General features: G+C 39.1%; 1 protein-coding gene across 12 annotated transcripts in view; it reads left to right on the plus strand.

Annotated features, from left to right (window-relative positions):
- The window catches only part of MLLT10 (MLLT10 histone lysine methyltransferase DOT1L cofactor), a 223,698-nt gene that overhangs the window by 121,953 nt on the left and 74,491 nt on the right, over nt 1–27,254 (plus strand). For all 12 annotated transcript variants that reach the window (XR_010023857.1, XR_010023858.1, XR_010023859.1 and 9 more), the window contains one exon: nt 669–764. Coding sequence is in view for 9 of the 12 variants with exons in the window: in XM_063099795.1 (XP_062955865.1) it covers nt 669–764 (96 nt within the window). In the remaining 3 variants the exon portion in view is untranslated. The remainder of the gene's footprint in view (nt 1–668; nt 765–27,254) is intronic.

Consider the following 27,254-nt stretch of genomic DNA (forward strand, 5'->3'; position numbering starts at 1 on the left):
AGAACATTTTGGTTAAATGTTCTTGACATTGAATAAATTTGGGTTCCCAGTATGTAAATAATTTGTTATTTAAGCGAATTCATTTTTATTTTCAGTTTTTCAGTTTTAGCACTTCATAGCAATAAACCCTAATTTTATCTATTTTTTTCCTTAGAGATAACTAATTTATCCATTTTTCAAATAAATCTAGGGAAGAATTTCTTGCCCTGATTTCTAGTTTCTGGGCCATAGAATTCAATGCATGGTGGAGGAGAATTTGACAGTATACAGATGTGATAAGGCATGTGAAGTGCTGTGTAAAGTTTAAAGTGCAATTTATAAAATGTCCACAAAAGTATTTGGTGTTTTTAACAAGAAAAGGTGTATATTTTATTGAATATAAATGTAGCAAATAATTATAAACTTCAGTTGTTTATTGGTACTACTTTTGGTTGATCAAGGATAAGGGAGCTGAAGTCATTGTAGAATAACTTACACTAGTATTGTTTATATATAAAATAACATGATCAGAGGAAGTGATTTTTTAAGTTATTTTTTGACAGAAGTATTGCTTACATTTTAAATTACTAAACTTATAAAAAGAATCTCCTTAATGTATATATGCGGATTATGTGTATTATATATGTGGATTATAAATTTAAATTTGGTTTTACTTTATTCATTTTTAGAAATATAAGGAAAAGGACAAACACAAACAAAAACACAAGAAGCAACCAGAACCATCACCTGCATTGGTTCCATCTTTGACTGTTACGACAGAAAAAGTAAGTTTTAAGTATTATGTAATAGCTAGTAATGTACTGATTTTTACCCCTATGAAGTACGATTGTGGACAAATAGAATTAAAAGATTATACAAATCTTTTCATGAACTTTAAAAAGTATCCTTGTATTTTCATTCCCAGCACTGTGATTCTCTTACATTTCCCATCTCTCCAAATATTCATCAAGCAATTAGGGTTCCTACTTTTTAGTTTTTTTCCCCATCTTCTGTTTATTCTATACTTGTCTCCGAAGACTTGAATTAGGCTGATAAGTGGGAGGCATCATTGAGATTAAGAATTTCAGCTTTGGACTTCATCCACCTGTGATTTTCAGTTCTGGCTTTACCACTTACTGATTGAGCACTTAGGTTAATTAACTTCTCTGTAACTCAGTTTCATCATCTGTAAAGTGGGGGAAATAATTAGTGAAATTAATGACATAATACATGTATAGCAATTAGAACGGTATCTGGTTCATAGTAAGTATTACTTAGTAAATGTTAAATATTATTAGGATTATTATCATGTGGTAAATATGAAAATGGAAGCAAGGGTAGGTGGCTGGGATAAAGTAAGCAAGTGGAGAGTGCAATAGGAGATGAGGCCAGGGTGAGGGGCCAGTGACACAGGGTCATATAAGCCACAGTAAAGGCTTTGTCTGTTAGTTTGAAAAGTGAGCTATTGGAAGACTCTGAACTGAGCCAAATTACCACAAATTTGGCAATTTAAAACAACATAAACTTGTTATGTCACTGTTCTGTAAGCCAAAAGTCTGGGTATAGTTGGGTGGTTTCTCTTACTCTGGGTCTCTCAAGTCCAAAGTCAAGATGTTGGATGACCTGGGTTCTTATCTGAAAAAATCTGCTTCTAAGCTCATTCAGGTTATTGGCAAAATTCAGTTCCTTATGGTTGTAGGACTGAGGTGCCCATTTCCTTGCTGGCTATCAGCAAGGGGCTACCCTTAGCTCCTACACCCTCTCTCAGGTCCTTGTGCCCTCTGTCACGTGATCCTCTCCATCTCAGAGCCAACAATAGCATGTTGAGTCCCCCTTGCACTTGAAATCTCTCTGACTTCCTCTTGGCTGCATCTCTTGCATTTAGTCAGAGAAAGTTCTTTTCATATAAGGGCTCATATGATTAGATTGGGCCTACTTGAAAAATCCGGGATAATTTCCCTATTTTACAATCCATAAGCTCTAATTAAATCTTCCAAGTACCTTTTGCCATGTAACATAACATATTCATAGATTTAAGGGATTAGGAGTGGACATCTTGTGGGGGCTGTTCTGCCTACCACAGATATGTTAGAGTTGAGGTATCAGTTAGTCATACAAGTAGAGATGTTGATTAGCCAGTTGGATACATAGTTTGACATTCAGCAAAGAGGTTTAGGCTTAGGATATAAATTTGAGAGTTACATTCATATGGAGTGATTTAAAGCCATGAGACTGGATGAAATCAACAGGGGAAGAGTGACTGCTGGTAAAGAAGAGAAGAGGCCTCAGGAGGCCCACGGGCCTCCTGTGTTGAAAAGTCTTGGACAAGAGGTGCAAACAGCAAAGGAGACTGAGAAAAGGCCAGAATTTAGAAGAAAACCAAGAGGATGCAGTGTGCTGATCAAGTTAAAGGAGAAATAAGTCATCTGTGTAATATAATATAAGCACTAGCCATTGGATTTTATCATGTAGAGATCATTAATGACCTTTTTGAGCAGTTTTAATGTACTGGTTGAGGCAAAAGCCTGATAGGAGTGGGTTTAAGAGAGAATGGGAGGAGAAAAGTCAGTGAATACAAGTGATTGCTTTGAGGAGCTTTGATATAAAGAGGAGTGGAGAAATAGATGATAACTGATTGGTCAGGGAAGTGGAGATGATAAAGGGTATTTTTAAATCAGAGAAATAACTGCATATTAGTGTGATAGTAGAAATCATCCAATAGATAGAGGAAAATAATGATAAGACAGAGGCAAATTGCTGGAGTGATATCCTTTAAGAATATGAGAAGGGATGGGATCTACTGCCAAGCTGAAAAGATGGCTGTGGAAACAGGAGAGAAGGCAAAAAGATATGGGAGTGTACAGTGGGCATAGATAGGTGTGGTGGTGGAATTTTGTCGAAAATCTTTTCTGATAAATTTAGATTTTTCCAGTGAAGTAAGAATCAGTGTTAATCAGTTGTGAGAATGAAAGAGGAGTGTTAGAAATTTGAGCAAGGAAAAGAGGTATATAATAGTTAACTCTAACAATGGGAAAGAATCATGTAGAGGCCTTGAGTGTTTGAAAAGGGGAAGAGTGAGGTGCTAGTACAGGCTCCTTCTTGACCCTGCTGGATGGTAGAAGTCATAGGTTCCTTTAAGGCAGGGTGTCATTTTACTGCTGGTTCACCACTCTCTTATCTTCTGTTGGTGGAAAGGTAGGGATAGGTCAGGGAATGCAAGGCTAAGTTTTGCTCAGCACTTCAGGGTTCCTTCTAGATTCCATGGTTCATGTTAGTGGGGCACATTTAAATTGAAAGTCACAGGGAACTTTGACTACTGTAATTTTTTAAATGCCTGTACTACATGGCAAGTTTTGGTTGCAAATTTTTGAATCTTGCTTTACCATCTCATATACCTTAACAAAAATTCCATTTTATTTCTGTATTAATTTAAAGTTTACTGGTCTTAAATTTTCAGTTGCACTCTCTATGACTAACCTTTAACTTAAACCATGTGGACTCTAAACGTTTAAAAACTAGAAATTAGCAACAAGTAAATACTTCAATATCATGTCACGTTAATGTGGTGTTGCTGTAGTCTTTTAAATACTACAACTACAATTTACCAGTATAATATTTTCACATGAATCCTTGATAACCATGGTAGCAGACCATGGTGATACATTAATACAGTTGTCACTCAGTATCCATGGGGGATTGGTTTGACGACCATCCAAGGATGAATCCCTTATATAAAATGGTGTAGTATTTGCATATAACCTGTGCACATCCTCCTATATACTTTAAATCACTGCTAGATTACTTATAATACCTAATACAATGAAAATACTATGTAAATTGTTGTTATACTGTTTAGGGAATAATAGCAAGGAAAAAGGCTCTGTACTTGTTCAGTATAGACAAGGTTTTTTACCCCAGATATTTTCTATCTGTGGTTGATTGAACCCATGGAAGTAGAACCCATGGTTATAGAGGGCCAAGTTTACAAAAAAGTTGCTGGAAACAAAGTAGGATTTCATGTTAATCAGTAATGTTGTTATCAAAAGGAGCATAAAAGTAAGTATCTTGTCCAGAAAACATAGCTTTTTGTTTCTATCTTTGAGTGTTCAGGTTCTTCGGTAAAAAAGGATTAGATAATCTGAACACATGGGATTTGTTGTCTGCAGGGACTTGATGTAGGGAGCCCTTTAATATGATAAAACAAGTAGAGACTGCTTTGTTTTTAGGACTGTTTGCTTCCCCTGATTTTCTTAATTTATAGTCTTTCTGAGCATTTCGAACCAGTTTCTTTCTTTCTGTAGTACAAACAGTATATTGCCAAGGAAAAATGAGGGAGAAAGTTTTTACTCTTGAACTAATGGAGATTTGTTTGGTATCAATATTATTTTTCTGAAAAAAGTTCTTAGATGCTTGTAAGCCATGGTTTAAGTATTGTTTTAAAATTTGTGACAAAATTGAACCTAATACCTTATTAAAAGTAATCTTTATTTAACATCATTACTTTTCATCATTGTTAGAAGACTTACTAGTTGTTTTAGTCTTTTTAGCTTACTTTTAGTCTTTTTAATTTTGGAGTGATTTTTCTTTTAAAGTACAGTATTTCTTTTTCAAAAGATTTTCTGTGCACCAGAGATATTTGATCAGGTTTTCTCTTTGTCTTTGTAACACTTTTAGGAGAGGATAAAGGAGGATCTAATTTTAGATAGATCTTTTAAATTAGTTGTTAAATTTTGCACTGCTTTTAATAAAGACTATGTGAATGTAGGACAAATTTTTTTTTTTTTGTAAAATAAGTTAACTTTTTTAAATGTGTAATTTAAGAATTTTTGGTGTTTCTTTAAAACTTAAAGAAATCTTTATACTTTTTAAGTTATAATGAAATCCAAGTGTAGATTTATCTACTCTGATTCTACTAAATCACTTTGTCTCTTTGTTCTTTCTCTGTGTTATTCAGTAACACAATTGTTTTTGAAAGCTAACCTTTTTAAAAAAGTAAACTTAATTTTGAAGGAAATATATGCACACATATGATAACCATATGACAATAAAGGTGTTCAAAAATTTAATGTATCAAGAAATACATTGAACCTTTTGTTAGGCTTTATTGAGGTATAATTGATACACAATAAATTATATATATTTAAATTAGAGAATTTGATAAATTCTGACATATGCATACACTAGTGAAACTATTACCACAATCATAGGCAAAAGTTTCCCTATGACTCCTTTTAATCTCTTTCTCTTTTGTTTTTCATCCCTCACTTCTGCCCAGGCAACTGCTGATCTGCTTTCTCACTTTAAATTAGTCTGAATTTTCTGGAATGTTAAAAAATAGAAACATGTAGTTTGCACATTTTTTTGTCTTGCTTTCACTCAGCATAATTATTTTGAGATTCATCCGGGTTATATGTTTCAGTAGTTCATTTTTGTTTCTGACTACCATTTTCTTCTATGTATATACCATAATTTGTTGATCTATTCACCAATTGATGGACATTTAGGTAGTTTTAAGTTTTGGGCTATTATAGATAAAGTTGCTGTGAGCATTGCACAAGTCTTTTTTACACATATATGCTTTCATTTCTCTTGCATAAATAACAAGGACCATAAATACCATGTGGCTGGGTCACATGGTCGGTGTGACTTACCATGGTAAGTGTATGCTTAATTTTTTAAGACACTGTCAAACTATTTTGCAGAGTGGTTGCATCATTTTAACATTTTTCACCAGCAGTGTCCTAAGAGTTCCTGATCCTTTACATTCTCTGCAACACTTGGTGTGGTCAGTCTTTTGAATTTTATCTCCTCTAGTTGGTGCTTAGTGGTATCTCACTGTGGTTTTTATTTGCATTTCCTCAATGATTGATTAAGTTAGATATCTTTCCATGTACATATTTGCTGTTTATTTTTGGTGATGTGTCTGTTTAGATCTCCCCACAACCTGCCCTTTTTTATTGACTTGTTTTCTTGTTAATGAGTTTTGTGAGACTTTGTATATTCTGGATGCAAATTCTTTATCAAATATTTTATTTGCAGGTATTTCTCCTATTCTGTGGCTTGTCTTTTCATTCTTTTAGTGTTTTGAAGAGCGGACATTGTTAATTTTATGAAATTTATTAATTTTTTTGTGTTTTCCCCTAGAAGTTTTATATTTTTAGGTTTTACATTGTCTATTTAGGCCTGTGCTCCATTTTAAATTAATTTTTGCATGTGGTGTTAGTTACAGATCAAAGTCCATGTATTGGGCCTGCCCTGTGGCTCACTCGGGAGAGTGCGACACTGGGAGCTGCCGAGGCCGCGGGTTCTGATCCTATATAGGGATGGCCGGTGCGCTCACTGGCTGAACGTGGTGCGGACCACACCTGCCGAGGGTTGCGATCCCCTTACCGGTCCAAAAAAAAAAAAAAGTCCATGTATTTGAATATAGATATCCAGTTTTTTCCATAGCCATTTATCCAACAACCTATTGTTTCTCTCCTGATTTGCCTTTACTCCTTTGTTGAAAATCAATTGACCATACATTTATGGGTCTATTTCTGAACTCTGTTTTGTTCCATTGATCTGTTTGTCTGTCTTTACATTAGTATCATACTGTTTCGATTAATGTAGTTTTATGTCAGGTAGGGTCCATCCTCCAACTTTGTTTTTTTTTTTTTTTTTTCTTTTCTTTTCTTTAAGTTGTCTTGTTCTTTGCATTTTAATATGAATTTTAGAATAAGATTGCCAGTCTGTAGAAATAAGACTGGTAATATTTTGGTTGGAACTGCATTCACTCTATAGAACATTTGATGTATATTTAATATCTTAATATAGTGTCTTATGATCCATGAACACAGTATGTTTCTCCATTTATTTAAATCTTTGATTTATTTCAGGAATGAATGTATAGGTCTTGTATATCTTATCTCAGCTTTATCTCTAAATATTTAATGTTATTTGATGCAGTTGTATTTTCCAAAATGTCAATTTCTGATTGTTCCTTGCTTGTATATAGAAATACAGCTGATTTTTCTATGTTGATCTTATATCCTCCAACCGTGCCAAAACTTTCATATTAGTTCTAGGAGGTTATTGATTCCATGGCATTTTCTTTATAGATGATTATGCCATCTATGAATAAGATAATTGTACTTTGTTCTTTCCAATCTGGATGCCATTTATTTCTTTTCTTTTTTTGTGTGTCAGATTTAAGAATAGCTACTCCAGCTCATTTTTCTTTCCTGTTTGCATGGTAAATCTTTTTCCATCCTTTCACTCTTAGTCTATGTGAATCTTTATGGGTGAGGTGGGTTTCTTGTAGGCAGCATATAGTTGGGTCCTCCTTTTTAATCCAGTCTGCCAGTCTGTGTCTTTTGATTGGGGAATTTAAGCCTTTTACATTAAGAGTTGTTATTGAAAGGTGTTGATTTATTCCTAGCATTTTATTGGTTGTTTGGTTGTCTTAGGTGTCTTTTGTTCCTTGCTTTGTGATTTACTGTTTGGTTTATGTGTTTGTTGGTTCCTTAGGTTGTAGATAGCGTTTTTGTTTGTTTGTTTTCTCTTCCTGAATGCCATTTTTATTATACTAGTGGGTTTTGATTTTTCTTTTGTTTTTATGGCAGTGGTAGTTATTTTTCAGGAACCAAACCCAGTACTCCCTTGAGGATTTCTTATAAGGGTGGTCGTGTGGTAGTGAACTCCCGCAGTTTTTGTTTGTCTGAGAAATATACTATTTGCCCTTCATTTCGGAAGGATAGCCTTGCAGGGTCGAGTATTCTTGGCTGGCAATCTTTGTCTTTTAGTATTTTGAGTATATCATCCCATTCCTTTCTAGCTTTTAGGGTTTGTGCTGAAAAGTCTGATGTTAGCCTGATTGGGGCTCCCTTATAGGTGATTTGATACTTCTCTCTTGCAGCTTTTAAGATCCTGTCTTTGTCTCTGAGTTTTGCCAATTTGACTATGACATGTCTTGGAGAAGGCCTTTTTGGGTTGAATACGTTTGGAGATCGTTGAGCTTCCTGGATCTGAAGATCTGTGATTTTTCCTATACCTGGGAAGTTTTCTGCCACTATTTTGTTGAATATGTTTTCAATGCAATCTCCATTTTCCTCCCCTTCTGGAATACCCATGACTTGGATATTTGAGCACTTAAGGTTGTCTGATATCTCTCTCAGATTTTCTTCAATGTCTTTGATTTTTTTTCCTTTTTTTTTTGTCTGCTTGTGTTATTTCAAACAGCCCATCTTCAAGTTCAGAGGTTCTCTCTTCAACTTCGACAAGCCTGCTGGTTAAACTCTCTGTTGTGTTTTTTATTTCGCTGAATAACTTCTTTAGTTCGGCAAGTTCTGCTACATTTTTTTTCAGGAAATTGATTTCCTTGTACATTTCCTCTTTCAGGTCCTGTATACTTTTCCTCGTTTCATCATGATGTCTAGCTGAGTTTTCTTGTATCTCATTCAGTTTCCTTAGAATTATCACTCGAAATTCTTTGTCAGTCATTTCAAGGGCTTCTTGTTCTATAGGATCTAGAGTTTGAGATTTATTAACTTTTGGTGGTGTACTTTCTTGATTTTTTGTATTTCTGGTATCTTTTTTTTTATGTTTGTTCATTGTAGCAGGGGGTTTCACAGTCCACCGGTTTGAGACTATTGACTAACTAAGATGTTGCTGTGGTTGCCAATTTGGTATGGCTACCTTCGTGACTGCTCAGTTGGCCTCTAGTGCCTTGTGTGTGTGGTTGCCTCAGGTCTTGGTCCTCTTCGGGGAGCCACCTCTCTGGTCAGCTTGGACTCTGCTGGGCTGCTGGATCACGGTGCGTACCGCAGGGTATGTGGTCTCTGCTGAGCTTCCACTTCCTGTTCAGGACTTCTCCCTGTTCCGTGTGCTCTGGCCGGGGCTGCTGGATCACGCAGTGGTGGCCCCACAGGGTGTGTGGTTTCTGTCGAGTATCTGCCTCCCTAGCCGGATGTCTCCCCCTCCCTAGCCGGACGTCTCCCCACTCTGTGCGCGCTAGGCTGGGCTGCTGGATCTCGCAGTGGCGGCCCGCAGGGTGTGTGTTTTCTGCTGAGTCTCTGCCTCCCTAGCTGGATGTCTCCCCACTCTGTGCGCACTGGGCTGGATTGGGACGTGTCTTCTGCAACCCTCGTCTATCAGCCAGGCCTTCAAGACCCTGCTTCACACCACCTCGCCCAGGAAGTCTACCAGGTTTCTGCTAGGCACAGACGACCGGTAGCTCTGGGTGCCTTTGTAGCACTGTGTAGATCTTTCTTGGGACTTATCACCTTGCTCCTGGTATCGCAGTTATTTGTGTACTTGTCTTATCTCCCACACCAGAGCGTGAGCTCCTCGGGGGAGGAGCCCGCAGCACATGGTTCTCCTTTGAATTCCCCCTGCGCGGATCGACTCCAGTGCCCGCCCGCAGTCAGCTCTCCGGTAGGTTCAAGCGAACTCGGGACGCTCCCACCACACTAATCCTAACCAGAAATCGGTTAGGCGTTTTTCCGAACTGGTGGCTGCAGAGATGGTATCTGCCTCCCGGTAACAGGAAGTTTACTGGGGGCTGGAGCCCAGGGTGCGGTGGAGTGACAGTTGGCCCAGCCCGTACTTCCTTGCCCTCCCGACACTGGCCGGGGATCTTTTCTTTTTATTTGCAGCTTCCCCTCACCTGTAGTACAGGTTTGTTGACTGTCAGCTGAGTTGGCACAGGTAAAGTCTCTTGTGCTGCCAGAGACACTGCCTGCTGGGGTTTTCTTTTTCTTTTTCTTTCCTATTTCTTTTCTTATACTGGCTGGAACACCCAGTGCAATGTTGAGTAGAATTGGTGAGAGTGGAAATTTTTGTTTTGTTCTTTACCTCAGGGGGAAGTGTTTAATCTTTCACCATTACATATGGTATTGAGGAAGCTTCCTTCTATTCATACTTTGCAGAAAGTTTTTATCAGCCGTGGATATTGGATTTTGTCAAATCTTTTTCTATATGTTATTAATAGAAGTATTATTGAAATGATTATATAGATTTTTTTCTATTGTTTTTTTAGTCTATTAATATGATGCATTATAATAGTTGATTTTCTAATGTTAAAACAACCTTGTACTCCTGGGATAGATCTCACTTGGTCTTGATGTGTTATTATTTTTATTTATTGTTGAATTCCATTTGTAGAAACTTTAAAGGAACTTTTGTATCTGTGTTCATGAGGGATATTGGCCTGTAGTTTTCGTTTCTTACAATGTCTTTGTCTGGTTTTGGTGTCAAAGTAATGCTGACCTCCTAGAATGAGTTAGAAGCATTCACTTTTCTAGAAGAGTTTGTGCAGATTTGGTATTATTTCTTAATGTTTGGTAGAATTCATTTCTAAAGCCATCTGGGCCTGTAGTTTTCTTTCTGGGAAGATTTTAAAGTATGAATTCATTTCTTTAATAGATACGGGGCTAATCAGGTTATCTGTGTCTTCTCAAATTAAAACATTTTATATGTTATATGTATTTTATACTATATTCTTACAATAAAGTAAGCTAGAGAAAAGAAAATGTTCTTAAGAAAATCATAAGGAAGAGAAAATACATTTACAGTATTGTATGTGTATTTATTAAAAAAAATCTGCTTATTAGTGGAACCACACAATGGAAAAGGTTAACTGTATTTCTTCTAATTCTGTCTTTCTGGTAGAGAATTGGTATAATTTCTGAAATGTTTGGTAGAATTCACCAGCAAACCCATTTGGGGCTGGTGCTTTCTGTTGTAGCAAGTTATTAAGGATTGGTCCAATTTCTTTGATAAATGTAGGTCTATTTGGATTGTCTGTTTCTTCCTGTTTTGAGTTTTGGCAGATGTATCTTTCAAGGAATTGGCTCATTTCAGCTAGGTTATCAAATTTGTAGGCATAGTGTTGTTCATGGTATTCCTTTATTATCCTTTTCATGTATATGGCATCTGTAGTGATGGGGCCCCTCTTTCATTTGACATTAATAATTTATTCCCTCTCTCTTTTTTTTCTTAGTTAGCCTACTATAGGTTTATCAATTTTATTGATGTTTTCAAAGAACCAGCTTTTGATTTTGTTACTTTTTTTTGATTTCTTGTTTTTTATTTCATTGATTGCTGCTCTAATTTTTATTTTTATTTTTATTTTGTTCTGCCTACTTTTGTTTTAACTGGCTCTTCTTTTTCTTTTTCCTTTTTTGTTTTATTTATTTATTTGTTTGTTTGTTTGTTTATTTATTTATTTTTGTCCCCCCCATGGCTCTTCTTTTTCTACTTTCCCCCAAATTATTGAGTTTTGATCTTCTTTTCTAATACACACATTCAGTGCTATAAACTTCTCTGTAAGCACTGTTTCCTTTGCATCTCACACATTTTTATAAGCTGTGTTTTTATTTTCATTTAGTTTAAAATTTTAATGTCTCTGGGAATTTCTTCTTTCACGCTGTGTTATTTAGAAGTGTGTTGTTTAATCTCCATGTATTTTGAGATTTTCCTGCTGTCTTTCTGTTATTGATTGCTAGTTTAATTCCATTGCGGTCTGAGAGCAAGACATTGTATGGTTTCTGTTTCTTTAAATTTGTTAAGGTTTGTTTTATGTCCCGGAATGTGGTCTATCTTATTGAATGTTCTGTGTGAGCTTGAGAAGAATGTGTAATCTGCTGTTGGATAGTCTATAGATGTCAAGTATATCCAGTTGATTAATGGTGCTGTTTAGTTCAACTATGTTCTTAACTGGTTTTCTGCCTGCTGGATCTATCCATTTCTGATAGAGGGGTATTAAAGTTTTCAATTACAGTAGTGGATTTATCTATTTGTCCTTGCAGTTCTCTCATTTTTGCCTTATGTATTTTGATTGTTAGGTCTTTTTGAAGTATTGACTGTTTATCATTATCTGATGCCCCTCTTTTTATCCTTGATATGTTTCCTTGCTCTGAAGTCTGATATGTTCATAATTGACGTAATGAGTCCTGCTTTTTTTGATCAATGTTAGCATGGTGTACCTTTCTACATCCGTTTCCTTTAAACTATATATGTCTTTATGTTTAAGGTAGGTTTCTTACAGACTACACATAGTTTGTTGGTTTTTGATCCACTCTGACAATCTTCGTCTTTTAATTAGTGTGTTTAGACTATTGATGTTTAAAGTGATTATTGATCTAGTTGGGTTAATATATACCATATTTGTTACTGTTTATTTGTTGCCCTTGGTTTTATTCCTGTTTTTGTCATCCACACCTTTTCTGCCTTTTATTCTTTTAATTGAGCATTTTATGTGATTCTGTCCTTTCTTAGCATATCAATTGTACTCCTTTTTTAAAAAAAAAAACTTTTTTTAGTAGTTGCCCTAGAGTTCATAATATATATTTACAACTAATCCAGGTCCACTTTCAGATAACACTAACTTAGTTCACAGGTAGTGCAAATACTTTGTAATAACAAATGTTCCCAATTCTTCCCTTCTGTTCCTTGTATCATTGCTGTCATTCCTTTCATGCATACATAAACATATATGTCTGTGTGTTTAATTAATCATGTCCATTGTTGCTATTATTATGAATAAAACTGTTATCTGTTAGATCAATTAAAAATAAGAAACATAAAAGTTTTTATTTTACCTTCACTCATTCATTTTTCTGATGTTCTTTTTTTCTCTGTGTAGGTCCAGGTTTCTGACATATAATTTTCCTTTTCTCTGAAGAACTACTTTTAACATATTTTGCAAGGCAGGTCTACCATCAGCAAATTTCCTGAATTTTTGTTTGTTGAGAAAGTCTTTATTTCTCCTTCACTTTTGAAGGATAATTTAGTAGGGTGCCGAATTCTAGGCTGGCCAGTTTGCTCAGTTGGTTAGAGACACCAAGGTCAAGGATCCTCTTACTGGCCAGCTGCCATAAAAAACAAAACAAAACAAAACAAAAAAACAGAATTCTAGGTTAGTATTTATATTCTCTGAACACACTTTAAAAATTTCATTCCACTCTCCTAATGGAATGCTTTATGAGGAAAAGTCAGATATAATTCTCATCTTTGCTCCTCTGTAGGTAGGTATTTTCTTCCTCTGGCTCCTTACAAGATTTTTCTTTATCTTTGATTTTCTTCAGTTTGAATATGATATACCTGCATGTAGAGGTGGAGGTTGTTCATTTTTTAAATTTTTTCTTTCTTTTTCTTTTTCTGTTTCTTCTTCTTCTTCTCTTCTACTTCCTCCTCCTCCTCTTCTCTTCCTCCTCCTCCTCTTCTTCCTCCTCCTCCTCTTCTTCCTCCTCCTCCTCTTTTTCTTCCTCCTCCTCTTCATCATCATCACCATCATCATCATCATTATTATAATTTATCCTTCTTCATGTCCTCTAAGCTTTCTTGATCCTCTGGTTTGGTTTCCATAATTAATTTGGGGAAAATTCTTAGTCATTAGTGCCTCAAATATTCCTTCTGTTCCTTTCTTTCTTTTTCTGGTATTCCTGTTACAACCATGTTACATCTTTTGTAGTCCTGTTGTTCACGAATATTCTGTTCTTTTTTTCTTTTTCTTTTCTTTCATTTTTCCCTTTGCTTTTCAATTTTGGAAGTTTCTCTTGTTATATTCTCAAGCCCAGAGATTTTTTTTCTAGCCACAGCCAGTCTACTAATGATTCCATCAAAGTCACTTTCGTTTCTGTTTCAGTGTTTTTGATCTCTAGCATTTCTTTTTAGTTTGCTTCAGTTATCCATCTGTTCCTGCATGCATGTTGTCTGCTTTTTCTATTAAAGCCCTTATCGTATTAATCATTGTTTTTAAAAATTCTTTGTCTGATCATTTCAACATTCCTACCATATCTGATTCTGGTTCTGATGCTTTTTCAGTTTCTTCAAACTGTAGTTTTTGCCTTTCAGTATGCCTTTTAATTTTTGGTTGAAAGTTGGACATAATATCCTGGTAAAAGAAACTGGGGTAAATCAGCCTTTGGTATAATGTAGGGGTAAGGTGTAGGGGAAAAGGAGCATTCTGTATTCCTATAATTAGGTCTCAGTCTTTAGGTGAGCCTGTGCATCTGGACTGTGAACTTCACAAGTGCTTCTCAGGCTTCCCCCATCTCCCCACCCACCTTATGTAGAACAGGGTGGTTGAGAGGCCTAGAGTTGTATATTTCCCTTTCCCCAGGTCAGTTAAGCTCTGATAAAACCCCAGAAGGTTAGGCTCTGGTTAAATAGTTTCTCCTAAGGGCTGGGCTTGTAGAGAACAGAATGGCTCTGGCTATTGTGCCTTTTTCCCTCCTGTTGGAAGCACTGGGGGATTTTTCTCTGATAGTCACTGTGAGGACCTACTTAGAGCTTCTGGAGGTAAAGCACAAAAAGTTAGGGTCCCTCTAAAACTGGGTCTCACTGGAGTTATTCTCTCTCAGACTTGTCCACACTGAGCCTCCAGCAATTCACTTACAGTTTAGGTTTTACTTCCTTGGTACTGGTACTGCTTGTGGGTTTTTTGCTCAGGTAAGTTGTGATTGTGATTCTCTCTATCCACCTGTTTCTCTCTCCAATTTTTGGCATAGCAGTTTGTCCTGTGACCTCATTTCTCTGACAGAACTAAAAGTAGCGTTGATGATTTTTTGGTTTGTTCAGCTTTTTAATTGTTTTAGGACAGAGCAACGACTTCTAAGATCCTAAGCTTCTAAGTCCTAATATAGTCATTTAGTGGTACAAATTTCCTTCTAAGTACTGCTTTACAAACTTTGATATGTTACGTTTTCATTTTTATTTAGTTTAAAAAATACCTCTGGTTTTCCTTTTGATTTCTTCTTTGACTCATGGTTTACTTAGAACTGTTGTTATATGGTTTGAAATATTTGGGGAATTTCCACATGTCGTCTTGTTATTGATTTGTAGTTCTATATCTTTGTATTACATTATTCTTTTTAAATTTATTGATACTTTTGTTTTATAACACAGAACATGGATTATCTTGTTAAATGTTTTATGTGCTTTTCAAAAGAATGTGTATTCATTTGTGGTCATAAGAAGTTTTTCTATATAAATGTCAATAAGGTCAAGTTGATTTATACTGTTGTTTATGTTTTCTATATCCTAACTCATTTTTGTCTGTTTGTTCAGTTATTGTGAGAAGTGGGTATGGACATGTCCTTCCTCTGACTGCCCACCTTCTTCCCAATTCGTTTTTGCTTCATTTATTTTGAGGGCCTCTTTTTAGGTGCCGACTCATTTAGGATTTGTATATTTCTTGATGAGTAAGTGTCCCGCGCAACCGTCTCGCCAGCAAGAACGACGCGGCACACACAGGATCCTTCTGCAGTAAAGCTTTAATGCGTCTTGAGAGGCAGAGCACAAGCTTATCGGGGCGGAGACCCCAAGTACAGAAACCCGTTCCCTTTTATAGAAAACTGTCCCTCGCCTAGGACGTGTCCCTCTCTGACTGGCGGTCATGCATCAGCCCAGATGACGCCACGGGAGAGGCAGAGACTGGAGGTCGGGGAATTTCCCAGCACATGCGCTCTAGACTTGTTTTTGCCGATTGTCAGTGTCGGCCGGCGCCATCTTGTAATGGCGATTACGGTGTAACGTGGGCAGCTCCCCACATCTCCCCCTTTCTTATTACATTAAGAGGCTGGAGCAAGCTCATTGGCCACAACATGTCTAGCCAGTAGTCCTGTCTTAGGTCGACCCACCTCAGGCCGTGACCTTACCCGTCAAAGGTTAACCCTATCGCCACCAGGCACCATGTCTTAGGTCGGCACACGTCTGGGGGGAAGTTGCCCGTCTCTGGATCTACTGGAGCGGACTCTGAATTGTGAATTGTGGGCCAGCACGAGCCAGGGCGAACCCCACTGATCAGTTTTTCAGGGAGGCCAGCCGAAAAGAGGGGGGACTAGTCTTTGAGCATAGATAGCCAAATATCGGGATTGGCTCCTTGCTCCAGAGCCACAAGTGCTTGGGCAACGACCACCTTGTCTCTTTGTGTTTGGGCTTTCAGCCTACAGACCAGCCAAAGAAGGAACACTAGTCCACAGCAAAGGGCCGCCCCAAACAATCCCACCCCCACCCATTCCTTGAAATGTGACATAGCAGTTGTGATCCAGGAGGACAATCCAGCTGCAAAAGAGGCATCCACTCTTGTCGAATTCACAGCCACGATGGCAGAGCGCAGGTCCCGCATCAGGCCGTCAAAGTCTCCTGTCCAGTTTCCTAAAAGATACTCAGACAAGCGATGAGACAAGTTTGCTGCCCTGGTATAATTTTCATATTGGATGCTAGTTACACATAATCCTGAATATTTCCATTGACATCCCAGTTGTGCAATTTGCCATAGAACCTCTATTTGTTCTTGGACTAAATCTACCCTTTGATTGACCACCATCAATCCTCCCCTTAACTGAGAATTTATTGCAGTTTGTGTGTTCAGGGCCTGGGCCACAGAAGAAGACAAATTATTCAATGTGGAGGCAGTCTGGACCGTGGTGCCCAAAGACACAGCCGCAGCTGTAGCTGCAGCTGCCGCCAAGGAGACAGCGGTAACAATTGCTGCGGTGAAACCAAAATCCCTCTTTTGCCTGAATAAGGACATAGCATTAGGGGCCTCCACAGGAACGGGAACCCACCTAGGCATTCGCGCAATCACAGCCAATTTAAACCCAGTAGCATTCCAACACTGTGCATAAAAGCAGGATTCATTGGTGCAAGTAATCTGATTTTCCTGTACTGCATCCTGAACTAAAATAAACACGAAAGGGGGGAAAAGGCAGACTGGTGTCGATGGTACAGACGTATTTTGTCCGTACCTTTGGACAGAAACAGAAGACTCAAAAGTCTCGGACGTATTCCACTCAAAGGTGGCATGCCCCCAGCTTCCTCCTTTAAGAAAAGCAAACGGTGACAGATCCGTGCAGCTGCCATTTACTCCACATAGCAGCCAGACATTAAATGGGTTAGAATAGGCCGCCATCGTAGGATTTTGATATGTCCAATTGAGGCCTGAAAAGGTCGCATTAAACTGGGTGCCCATATAAGGGGAAAAGGTAAATCTGTCTTTTTTCGCCCACCCTGTCTTTTTAGACTGACAGCCCGTCCAGGGTGGGGTATCCCCTTCTAATCTGGTCCCCCGGCAAAATGGGGTCCATTTTGGTTGTGAAGGAATAGTGCCATTCCCTTTGGGCTCAAACGCGGGCCAAATTCCAGATATCCAAGTGGCATTGGACTGACCCGGCCTAGTTTTTGGGCTGTCAAACCAAGCTGCAGTTTGATTATACAATTTTATACAAGGATGCTCTGATAAAGATCGATTGGAAACCAGCAGGAAACAAAGACTACCCTCAAGAGTGATATTCCTATCCTTCCCGATACCAGCTACCTCCTCATCTAGAGGCAAGTAAGGTAGATCTAGAGTCTTATTAGTACTGAAAAATCGAGGGAATAATTGTGCATCATGGTGGAGTGGCATTGGCAGGGGGAACACTGTCAGGATTCCCCAGCGTTGCTCCCCCATTGTAAATGCGACCTGGCACAGTGTCATCAGGGTCAGGAGGGTCCTCCATTTTGATGGGTGTGTCATCTTGCGCCGATCCCAAAATTGTCCTGGTGAGTCTCTCTGGGACCCAGAAAGGGTTATCTTCCTCCTGTGGAAAAACACAAACAGCTCCCCTGGATCTTATCAAAATAGGATCCGGTCCTTTCCATTGTCCTGTTAACACATCCTTCCATTTGACCATTTGTTTTGGTGTATCTGACTCTAAGCAATGACGCTCAGCCGCAGTACGGCCTTGAGCATCAAGGTTTAAAAAATTAAGGGTGAAGAGTGCCATGGAGACGGCCACTCTCGGTACTGAGGGTAGAGCCTCCTCGACTCCCCCTTTTTGTTTGATGAAATAGGACTTGAGAGTGCGATGTGCACGCTCAACAATACCTTGTCCTTGAGGATTATATGGGAGACCAGTCAGATGAGTTACATCCATCTGGCGGCAGAACTGTTGAAACTTTTGAGAGGTATAGGCTGGCCCATTATCTGTCTTAAGGATCTTGGGTTTACCCCAAGAACTCCACGCCTCGAGGCAGTGTTGAATTACATGTGAGGCCTTTTCCCCTGTTAAGGGTGTGGCAAACATGATGCCAGAACATGTATCAATAGAAACATGTAGGTACTGAAGTCTTCCAAAAGAAGAGACATGAGTAACATCCATTTGCCAGATCTGTAGTGGTCGGATTCCTCGTGGATTAACCCCTACACAGGGAGCAGGCAGGAACTGGCAACAATTTTGGCATTGGGTAACTATCTCCCTAGCTTCTCTTCTCGTTAAGGCAAATCGGCGGCGCAAGGTTTCAGCTGTCACATGAAATTGATTATGAAATTCTTTTGCTAACTCTAATTGAGGGGAAAGGACAACCGCCATGACCCTTGTAGCCTGATCTGCTAGGTCGTTCCCACGAGACATTGGACCAGGAAGGCCCGAATGAGCTCTAATATGTGTTATATATACAGGGAAGCTTCTATTAAAAAGGGTGGATTGAATCAGGCGGAAGATGTGAGCAAGCTTGCTAGAAGGCTTAATAATTCCAGCCACTTCAAGAACTTTAACGGCATTAACCACATAGGAGGAATCCGACACAATGTTAAGCGGGCCCGGGAAGGCCCTGAGGACTTCTAGTACCACTAGACATTCTACAACTTGGGGTGAGGTTTCATTAAATTGTTTGGAGACTATTTTACTATTAGTTACATAGGCCCCTACACCAGTTTTTGACCCATCTGTATACACCACAACCCCATTGGCAAGTGGTTTTTGAGATATTATGTGTGGGAACACAATGGCTTGGCTTAAGGCAAATTGAAGGATGGGATGTTTTGGATAGTGATTATCAATCTGTCCTGTAAACGAGGTGACCAACACGGCCCAATCATTTGAATTAGCAGCTAATGTTTGAACTTGAGTAGTTGTATAAGGGACTATCAACATCTGGGGCTCTCTTCCAAAATGAATAATAGCTGTTTTTAGCCCACGGAGTGCAAGTCGAGCCACTGCGTCGGGATACCAATCAATAATCTTAGCAGGAGACGCATTGGGATGGACCCATAATAAAGGCCCATTTTGCCATAAAACAGCTGTTGGTAAGTGCATAGTTTTAAAAACACATAAATCAAAAGGTTTTGTTTCATCAATGCGCTGTAACTGAGCATTTTGTAAGGCACTTTCAACCACCTGTAAGGCTTGATCTGCTGCAGGAGTTAATACTCTCGGGGAGGAGATATGAGAGTCCCCTTCCAATACGTCAAACAGAGGTTTTAACTCAGCAGAGGGGATTTTTAAAAATGGTCTCAGCCAATTTATATCTCCCAATAACTTTTGAAAATCATTTAAAGTATGTAAATGATCTCTACGAATCTGCAATTTTTGAGGGACTATTTTATCAGGATGAATAACCGATCCCAAAAACAAGCCAATTCCAGTAACTTGGACCTTTTCTGTAGCAATGTGAAGTCCCCATTGCTCTAATGTCTTGAGCAAAATTGGATATGCCCTCTGTAGAGTCTCTAGATGTTTGTGGCACATTAAAACGTCATCCATATAATGGATCAAAAGCAAGGATGGAAATTGTTTTCTAATAGGTTCAAGGGCTAATTGGACATATAACTGACACATGGTAGGGCTATTAGCCATGCCCTGAGGCAAGACCTTCCATTGAAATCTCTTATCAGGCTCAGAATGATTAACAGCTGGCACAGTAAAGGCAAACCTCTGTCTATCTTGGGGACACAAAGGTATGGAGAAAAAACAATCTTTGATATCTATAATTATTATTTTCCATTGTTTAGGCAGGGCAGAGAGCAGGGGTAGGCCCCGTTGAAGGGAGCCAAACACACGCATCTGTGCATTAATGGCTCTTAAATCGTGGAGAAGTCTCCATTTTCCTGATTTTTTCTTAATTACAAAAATAGGAGTATTCCATGGTGAAGTAGAGGGCTCCAAATGACCAAGCTGTAATTGTTCATTTACCAGCCTAGTGGCAGCTTCTAATTTTTCAGAGGACAGAGGCCATTGAGGAACCCATACCGCCTCCTCTGTAAGCCAAGGTATGGGCATAGAACCCTCAACGGCCCCTAGGAAAAACCCAGGCCCTGCCTGCCAGGGTTGCCTTCAGGGGAAATGGGCTCCACCCTACCTTGCTCTCCACGTCCCACGCCTTTCCCTTGTTTGTAACCCATGCTTTTCATCATCTGTTGGGCTTGTGGGGAGTAAAGATTAGATAATACTAGGCCCATGTATTCTAAAATATCTCTTCCCCAGAGATTGACCGGGAGTGGTAAGACATATGGGGTAAACCATCCTTGTTGCCCTTCTGATGTCTCCCAGGACAGGGCGGCAGAGCTGATTGTCGGGCTAGATCGATACCCAAGGCCTTGTAAGGTATGTGAGGACTCTATGGTGGGCCAGGACCTTGGCCACCAGTGAGTAGATATAATACTTTTATCAGCCCCTGTGTCCATTATGCCCTCAAACATCTTTCCATTGACTTTTAGCATCAATTTAGGCCTTTCTTTAAGGGACACAATTAGGTATGCAGAGTCTGGCCCAGAGGAGCCCATCTCCCTTTTTCTAGCCTCACAGGGGGTGGTGTCGTCCGGGAGGAGAAGAAGTTGTGCAATTCTGTCTCCCTGACTTACAGAGAAGACCCCCTCGGGACATGAACATAACACCTGAATGTCTGGGGTGTGGCCTTGATCAACCAAGCCTGGATACACAATCAGGCCTTTTAAGGTGAGCGACCCCCTACCGAGAATGAGGCCCATTGTACCAGGCAACAATGGAGCAATGGGTCGCACCGGGATCGGTTGAATACCCATCTGGGACATCAATAGGAAGTCGGAGGCGGCGTGCAGGTCCACTCTTGTGTATCTTCCGACAGGACCTCTTTCTTTCCCCCCTGGACTTTGTTGTTCCCATACTTTTGAGGGCCCTGGGAACGAGGGCCCGACCTCACGTTTTTTGAATCTGTTTTGTGTTGTTCCTCTGGCGGTGGAAGAAGCCGCCCCTTAATGTCCCTGATGGAGCGACACTGACTAGCTTTATGATATCCCTTGCTGCAGCGGGAGCAAAGGGAGGCTCCATCTCTATCTGGGGTTCGGCAGTCCTTTTTTAAATGTCCCACCCGGCCGCACTTAAAACAAGCTCTCTTGTCTGGTTTCGGCTTTAGCTGTCTCTGTGATTGTAAGATAGCAGCCGCCAGCCCAGCATTGGTAAGGGGTCCTCCAAGCTCCCTGCAGATCCGGAGCCAATCTTGTAACCCCTTACTTTTCCTAGGTGCTATGGCTGTGCGGCACTCTTGGGTGGCCTGCTCGAAGACAAGCTGTTCTATGAGTGGCGCGGCTTGTTCAGGATCGCCAAAGATCCGTCCTGCAGCCTCTGTCATTCTAGCCACGAAATCCGAAAAAGGTTCCTGGGGTCCCTGAATAATCTTTGTAAGCTGACTATCGGCCCCTCCTTTCCTGGAGAGCGCCTTCCAGGCTCTAATAGCCGTGTTAGAAATCTGAGCATATGCGCCCCAATGATAAGCAGATTGGTTAGCCGCATAACGACCCTGTCCTGTCAAAAGCTCAAAAGTCCATTCTTGTTGTTCAGGTGTTAGGGCTGTAGCGTTTGCTCTAGCCTGCGTTTGGGCTGCCTCATACCAAAGCGCCTTCCATTCTATAAATTGGCCCATACTGGTAAGGGCAGCCTTCGCAATCATTTGCCAGTCTGCGGGCGTCAGTGCTGTCATAGCCAGCCTGTCAAGCTGTGTAAGGGTGAAGTTGGCCGTGACTCCATACTTTCTAACTGAATCTGCCAACTCCTTAATCTGAGTAAACTCAACAGGGGCATGGACCCGTCCTCCCTCGGAAGTCTCAAAGACCGGAAAGGTCATGGTCAGTCTTTTCCTCACCCTTTCAGGGATCAGCGAGAAGGCGGATGAGCGTGACGCATAGGGAGGCGGCGCCGTGGGCGGCGGCCGCGTTAACCTTTCTGCGTCACTTCTCCAATATTCATCAGGGTGATATCTCTCTTTCTCATATCTAGCCGCTTCTTCCTCTAGTTCTGACTCATCACTAAGACCGAGGGAATCAGAGCCCGAATCCCCTAAGTTTAGGGCTCCCAGTTCCCTCAGGGGATAGAGGCTGTCCCTTTTTTCCTGAAAATCACTTGGGCGCTGACTTTCTCCCTCGTTAGCAGACTCGCCGGGAGGGCCCTTTTTCTTTTTCACTCCCTTGTCAGCAGACTTACCGGGAGGGCCGTTTACCTTTTTGGAGACGTCTCTCCTTTTGCGGGTACCCATCCTCTCACTCCATTCAGTTTCTGACATGCTGTCTTGGACTTCCTCTAATATATTTTGTCCTTCTGTCACTACCGGTTTACAGCCTTCATCCTCCAAACAATTCTTAATGAACTTCCAAATGGTCTTGGTGCCCTGACGTAGGTCTCCCTCTGCGTACTTGCGGTCAAGGTCTTTGCCCAATTTGTTCCAAGAGCTCAAGGTTAGGGAGCCGGAACAGGCATACCATGGCACCACACGATCTACCTCTTTCACAAAATTTCTGAGTACACGGCCCCCTACTTTGATCTCACGTTGTCTCAGCACAGCCTCTAACGCGGTAACCATAGACTGCGTGGAACCCATAATGCGCCCTGCTTTAGGAGGCGCTGTGAGACACACCGCTCCCTTATGTACGAGAGGCTCACACGGGTCTCAGGTGCAGCTGCGTATCTACGTCAGTCTGACCACACCAAGGGATGAGTCTAAAACCTTGTAATCTAACCGAATTCACCCCAGACCAAGAACAGACACACCTCTCTGAACTTACCCTCCTGCAGTTCTGAATCCTCCCTGTCACCAGGGGGTCTCCGAAGGTGCTGACGATGTCACAAGTTTTCCCGGGTTTCGGCACCAGATGTCCCACGCAACCGTCTCGCCAGCAAGAACGACGCGGCACACACAGGATCCTTCTGCGGTAAAGCTTTAATGCGTCTTGAGAGGCAGAGCACAAGCTTATCGGGGCGGAGACCCCAAGTACAGAAACCCGTTCCCTTTTATAGAAAACTGTCCCTCGCCTAGGACGTGTCCCTCTCTGACTGGCGGTCGTGCATCAGCCCAGATGACGCCACGGGAGAGGCAGAGACTGGAGGTCGGGGAATTTCCCAGCACATGCGCTCTAGACTTGTTTTTGCCGATTGTCAGTGTCGGCCGGCGCCATCTTGTAATGGCGATTACGGTGTAACGTGGGCAGCTCCCCACAAGTAAGCCCTTTATTTCATTAATATTCTTTATTCTGAAATCTTTGTCTGATATTAATATAGTGAATTTAGTTTTCTTTTGGTTACATATAGTCGGGTCTTGAGTTATTAATTTAGTGTTGTAATCTTTGCCTTTTATTTGGGGTGTTTACAGAATTTACATATAATACCATTATCTGTATGGTTGTATTTTAATCTAACATTTGCTAATCCTTTTCTTTTTGCCCATGACTCCTCTTCCCGTTTCTCTCCCTCACGCGCTCTCTCTCTTTTGACCTTTTTCTGATTGAATTTTTTTTATTATTCCATTTTGTCTGATTAGCAATAATTCTTTGTTGTACTATTATACTAGTTGCTTTAGAGTTTACAGTATAATTCTTTTAGTTTATCAGAGTCTACCTTCAAGCAACATCATACCTCTTCACTTACAGTATAAGAAAGAACCTTACAGGTATATATACTTCTGTTCCTATCCTTTTGGCTTTTGTACTATTTTTATCACTTAAAAAATTTTTTTTACATGTGTCATGAACCTCTCAGTTAATTGTTGTTATTTTTGCTCTAAATCATCGAGTATTTAAAAAGAGATTAAAGTAATGAAGTTCTTTATTGTTTTACTATTTTGTATAGCAGGCCACTCTTATTTGTAGTTTTGCTTTCTGCAGTTTCAGTTACCTGCTTTCAACTGCAGTTAGAATATATTAAATGGAAAATTTCAGAAATAAACAATTTATAAGTTTTAAATTGCATGCCATTCCTAGTTGCATGATGAAATCTCATGCCATGCTGCTTTGTCCTGCCTGGGACATGAATCATCCCTTTGTTCAGTGTATCCACACTGTATGTATATGGTATCTGACGATTACTGTATAGGAAGAATTATAGTGTATTGTAGGGCTCATTATTATTGATGGTTTCTGGCATCCCCTAGGGGTATTGGAACATATCCCCCTGAGGATAAGGGGGGGAGGACTACTGTAAGGTGTTGTGTTTACCACTAGTAATTACCATTTCTAGTGCACTATTCCTTTTTGTAGACACATATATCATTTGTTGTTTTCCTTCTGCCTAAAAGATATCTTTTAGCATTTATTGTAGTGTTGGTCTGTTGGTGACTAGTTCTTTCAGCTTTTATATCTGAAAAAGCCTTTATTTTGCATTTGTTTTAGAGAGATAGTTTAGCTGGGCATGGAATTCTAGGTTGACAGTTTGTTTCTTTTAGTACTCTTCTGTTTTTTAGGTTGCACTGTTTCCAGGGAGAAATTTGCTTTTGTCCTTATCTTTTTTTAAAAGAACGTTAGACATCCTTTGCTTAAAAAATCCTGGCTTCTTTTACATTTTCTCTTTATCATTGGTTTTCAGTGATAAGCATTTTGATAATAAACTGAATTTGTGTGTTTTTCTTCATGTTTCTTGTGCTTGGGGTTTCTTGAGCTTCTTAAAGCTGTGGGCTTGTTGTTTTCATCAATTTTGTAATTTTTCCTACTATTCTTTTTCTTTTCCTTTTTTTTTTCCTTCCCGTTCTCTTTTGGGTACTTCAATAACATGTAAGTTAGGCTGCTTAAAGTTCTTCCACAGCTCACTGATTGCCTTTTTTTTTTTTTTTTTTTTTTTAAATGTCTTTCTTCTTGTGATTCATATTGGATAGTTTCAGCACTGTGTTCTCAGGGTTGGCCTAGTGAAAAATTTGTTAATTAAATGAGACACTTGAATAGTACATACTTTTATTTTTAAATTTTAGTTAGCATGTTTTGTTTATTCATGGTTAAAAGCACAGCTCTTGGCTTTTCCTCTTCCTTCTGTCTCCTTTTCACCAGTGTAGATGACAGAGCACTGAAGAATGATTTAAGGGGACCATACCTTTTTAAAATATTATAACTGCTATTTCTTTGATTATCTATTATAGAGTTATTATTTAATTCTGAATCTAAAATTTTGTTTGAAGTAGGAAATATTTTTTGTTCCAAACTTATGCTGTTGAGTAGATATATTTATTGGTGTTGCACTTACCCGAGGACTAATAATTTTAGTTGGCCATGCAACAAAAATCACACATACTCTAAATTACCCTTTTAAAAGATTTATTAAGTTGCCTGTAAATCCCAATATAGGCCAAAGTATTCATGCACTACTTCAGGTACTCAGTACAGTCAAATATACAGTTTTTTCTCTAGTGGACAAGGACAAAAAGACCATATTTTTTTCAGCTGAGTACCAAATGAAGTAGTTTGCATTTTATGGTCCACTTTGCATGAAAATAGGTGTTTTTAAGCACTAGAATCACACTCAGAGCATTGAGATGCTCATAATATGAGAGTCAGTTAGGATGTGAAACTGACTAGGTAAACAAAAGATTGAATTTAGTCTTGGGCCTACTCATTGTGTCTCTTTTAGCCCTCTCCTACCTCCCCCTCTCTCCTTTGATCTCTTTCTCCTCCTTGATTTTGAATTGATTATATGTTCACAGTGGAGTTCCCCAGTGCCATATTGTCTCAACAGCACATTGTGGAACACGTACTTTTAAATTAACTTTCAAACATGGAGTTAAGATAGAGTTTTCTCTTTGAATGAAACCTATATAGCCTTTCTAAACTGTTAACATTGTCAGCTAAAATTTTACTGTTTTATATTAAGAAGTCTCTTGTATCTTTCAAACTCAGAAGGTGTGTAAGCTTTTAAAAAATGTTGAGTTATGGTTTTATTATGATTTTTGTCACTAAAATTTGTTTCATTCTTTGCTTTCTTTGTAATACCATTTCTTCCAAATGTCATATTTTCGTTGGTTTTATGGACAGATTTATACTTGAGAGTGTAAGCAAGGACATTCCATTAGATAAATGGGCAAATTGACCATTGTTACCTGGAAGCTAATAGTATATTTCCATTTGTAGTACTCCCAGTTTTTTCTTCCTCCTTTATTTGATACATGAAAAAGTACATGAGTGAAGAACACCACTGTGTTTTCTTAGATGACTTTTAAACTTCACTAGGTCATGCAAGGATCAGATGTGAGAGGAATGGAGAACCTCAGGATCAACTCAAGTAATTGGAAAAAAAATATTTGAAAAATGAGGTGGGGTAGTTTCCAAATTGACCTGCCAACCATGGAAAAGGTTCATGTTTCTAAAGTAAGCCATGAAGTTTCATCAGCTTAAATGTGATTGGTTTGTTAAATGGGATTTTTTTTTCCTTCTAAACTTACTCTGAAACCTTTGTTCTTTTTTGTGAGTTGTAGTTTGTTAGAATAATGATTACGTTGTTTTTTATGAGATAATGTTTCTTGTATTTGATGATGAAAATCTGTTATTGGCTATGAGGTGATGGGGACTAGGGCTGGCAACAAAGGACGAGTAGCGGAAACATAGCAGTAAAGATTTGGTTTTCAGCACATTTGATGTCTTCTCTTATTCCTTTTTTAAAACATTGATTTTGCTAAAAACGCCAACCCTTACATATTTGATTTTACTGTCATTTTCTCATTTTGCAAATTTATCTGATTGTTTGTATTGAGTGGTGGCTATATATGGGAAATCTCACTTCTGCATATTTTCACATTTTTTCACTTTTAGTTAAGAGATTTCAGGTAGATTCATACAAAAATATTCATTTATTTATTCAACAGAAATTTAGTGTTGATTATGTTCCAGATATTTAGTGAACTTAAATGTTCTAGGTGCCTCAGATAATTTAGTGAATTTAATGGTGACATCAAAAATCTTTGCCCCTGTGGACCTTATGAAATTTTCATTTCAAAGCATGTTGATTAATGTGCTTCTGGTACAATACACTTGCATAGACATTTAATTTGCCATTATTTGGATGTACTGTTTATTAAAAATTTTTACTCAAAACTGGAAACTGTTTAAGCAAATCATTACTTTTTTCCTTAACATACATAGATCAGGGGAGTAATTGAGAATCAGTTTTAGGGACAGTAATACAAATCTTAACTCTGCAGTATATAACTTTTTTCTCAACTTAATACTTGGAAGAAATTATTTCTGCTTCGAAGGCTTTTATCTGTCTGTTTTTTGAAAGGGAGATTTCATCTGAATTCTTTAAAAA

This window comes from Cynocephalus volans, chromosome 6 (assembly GCF_027409185.1).
Source record: "Cynocephalus volans isolate mCynVol1 chromosome 6, mCynVol1.pri, whole genome shotgun sequence".
In the NCBI taxonomy this organism is placed as follows: Eukaryota; Metazoa; Chordata; class Mammalia; order Dermoptera; family Cynocephalidae; genus Cynocephalus; species Cynocephalus volans.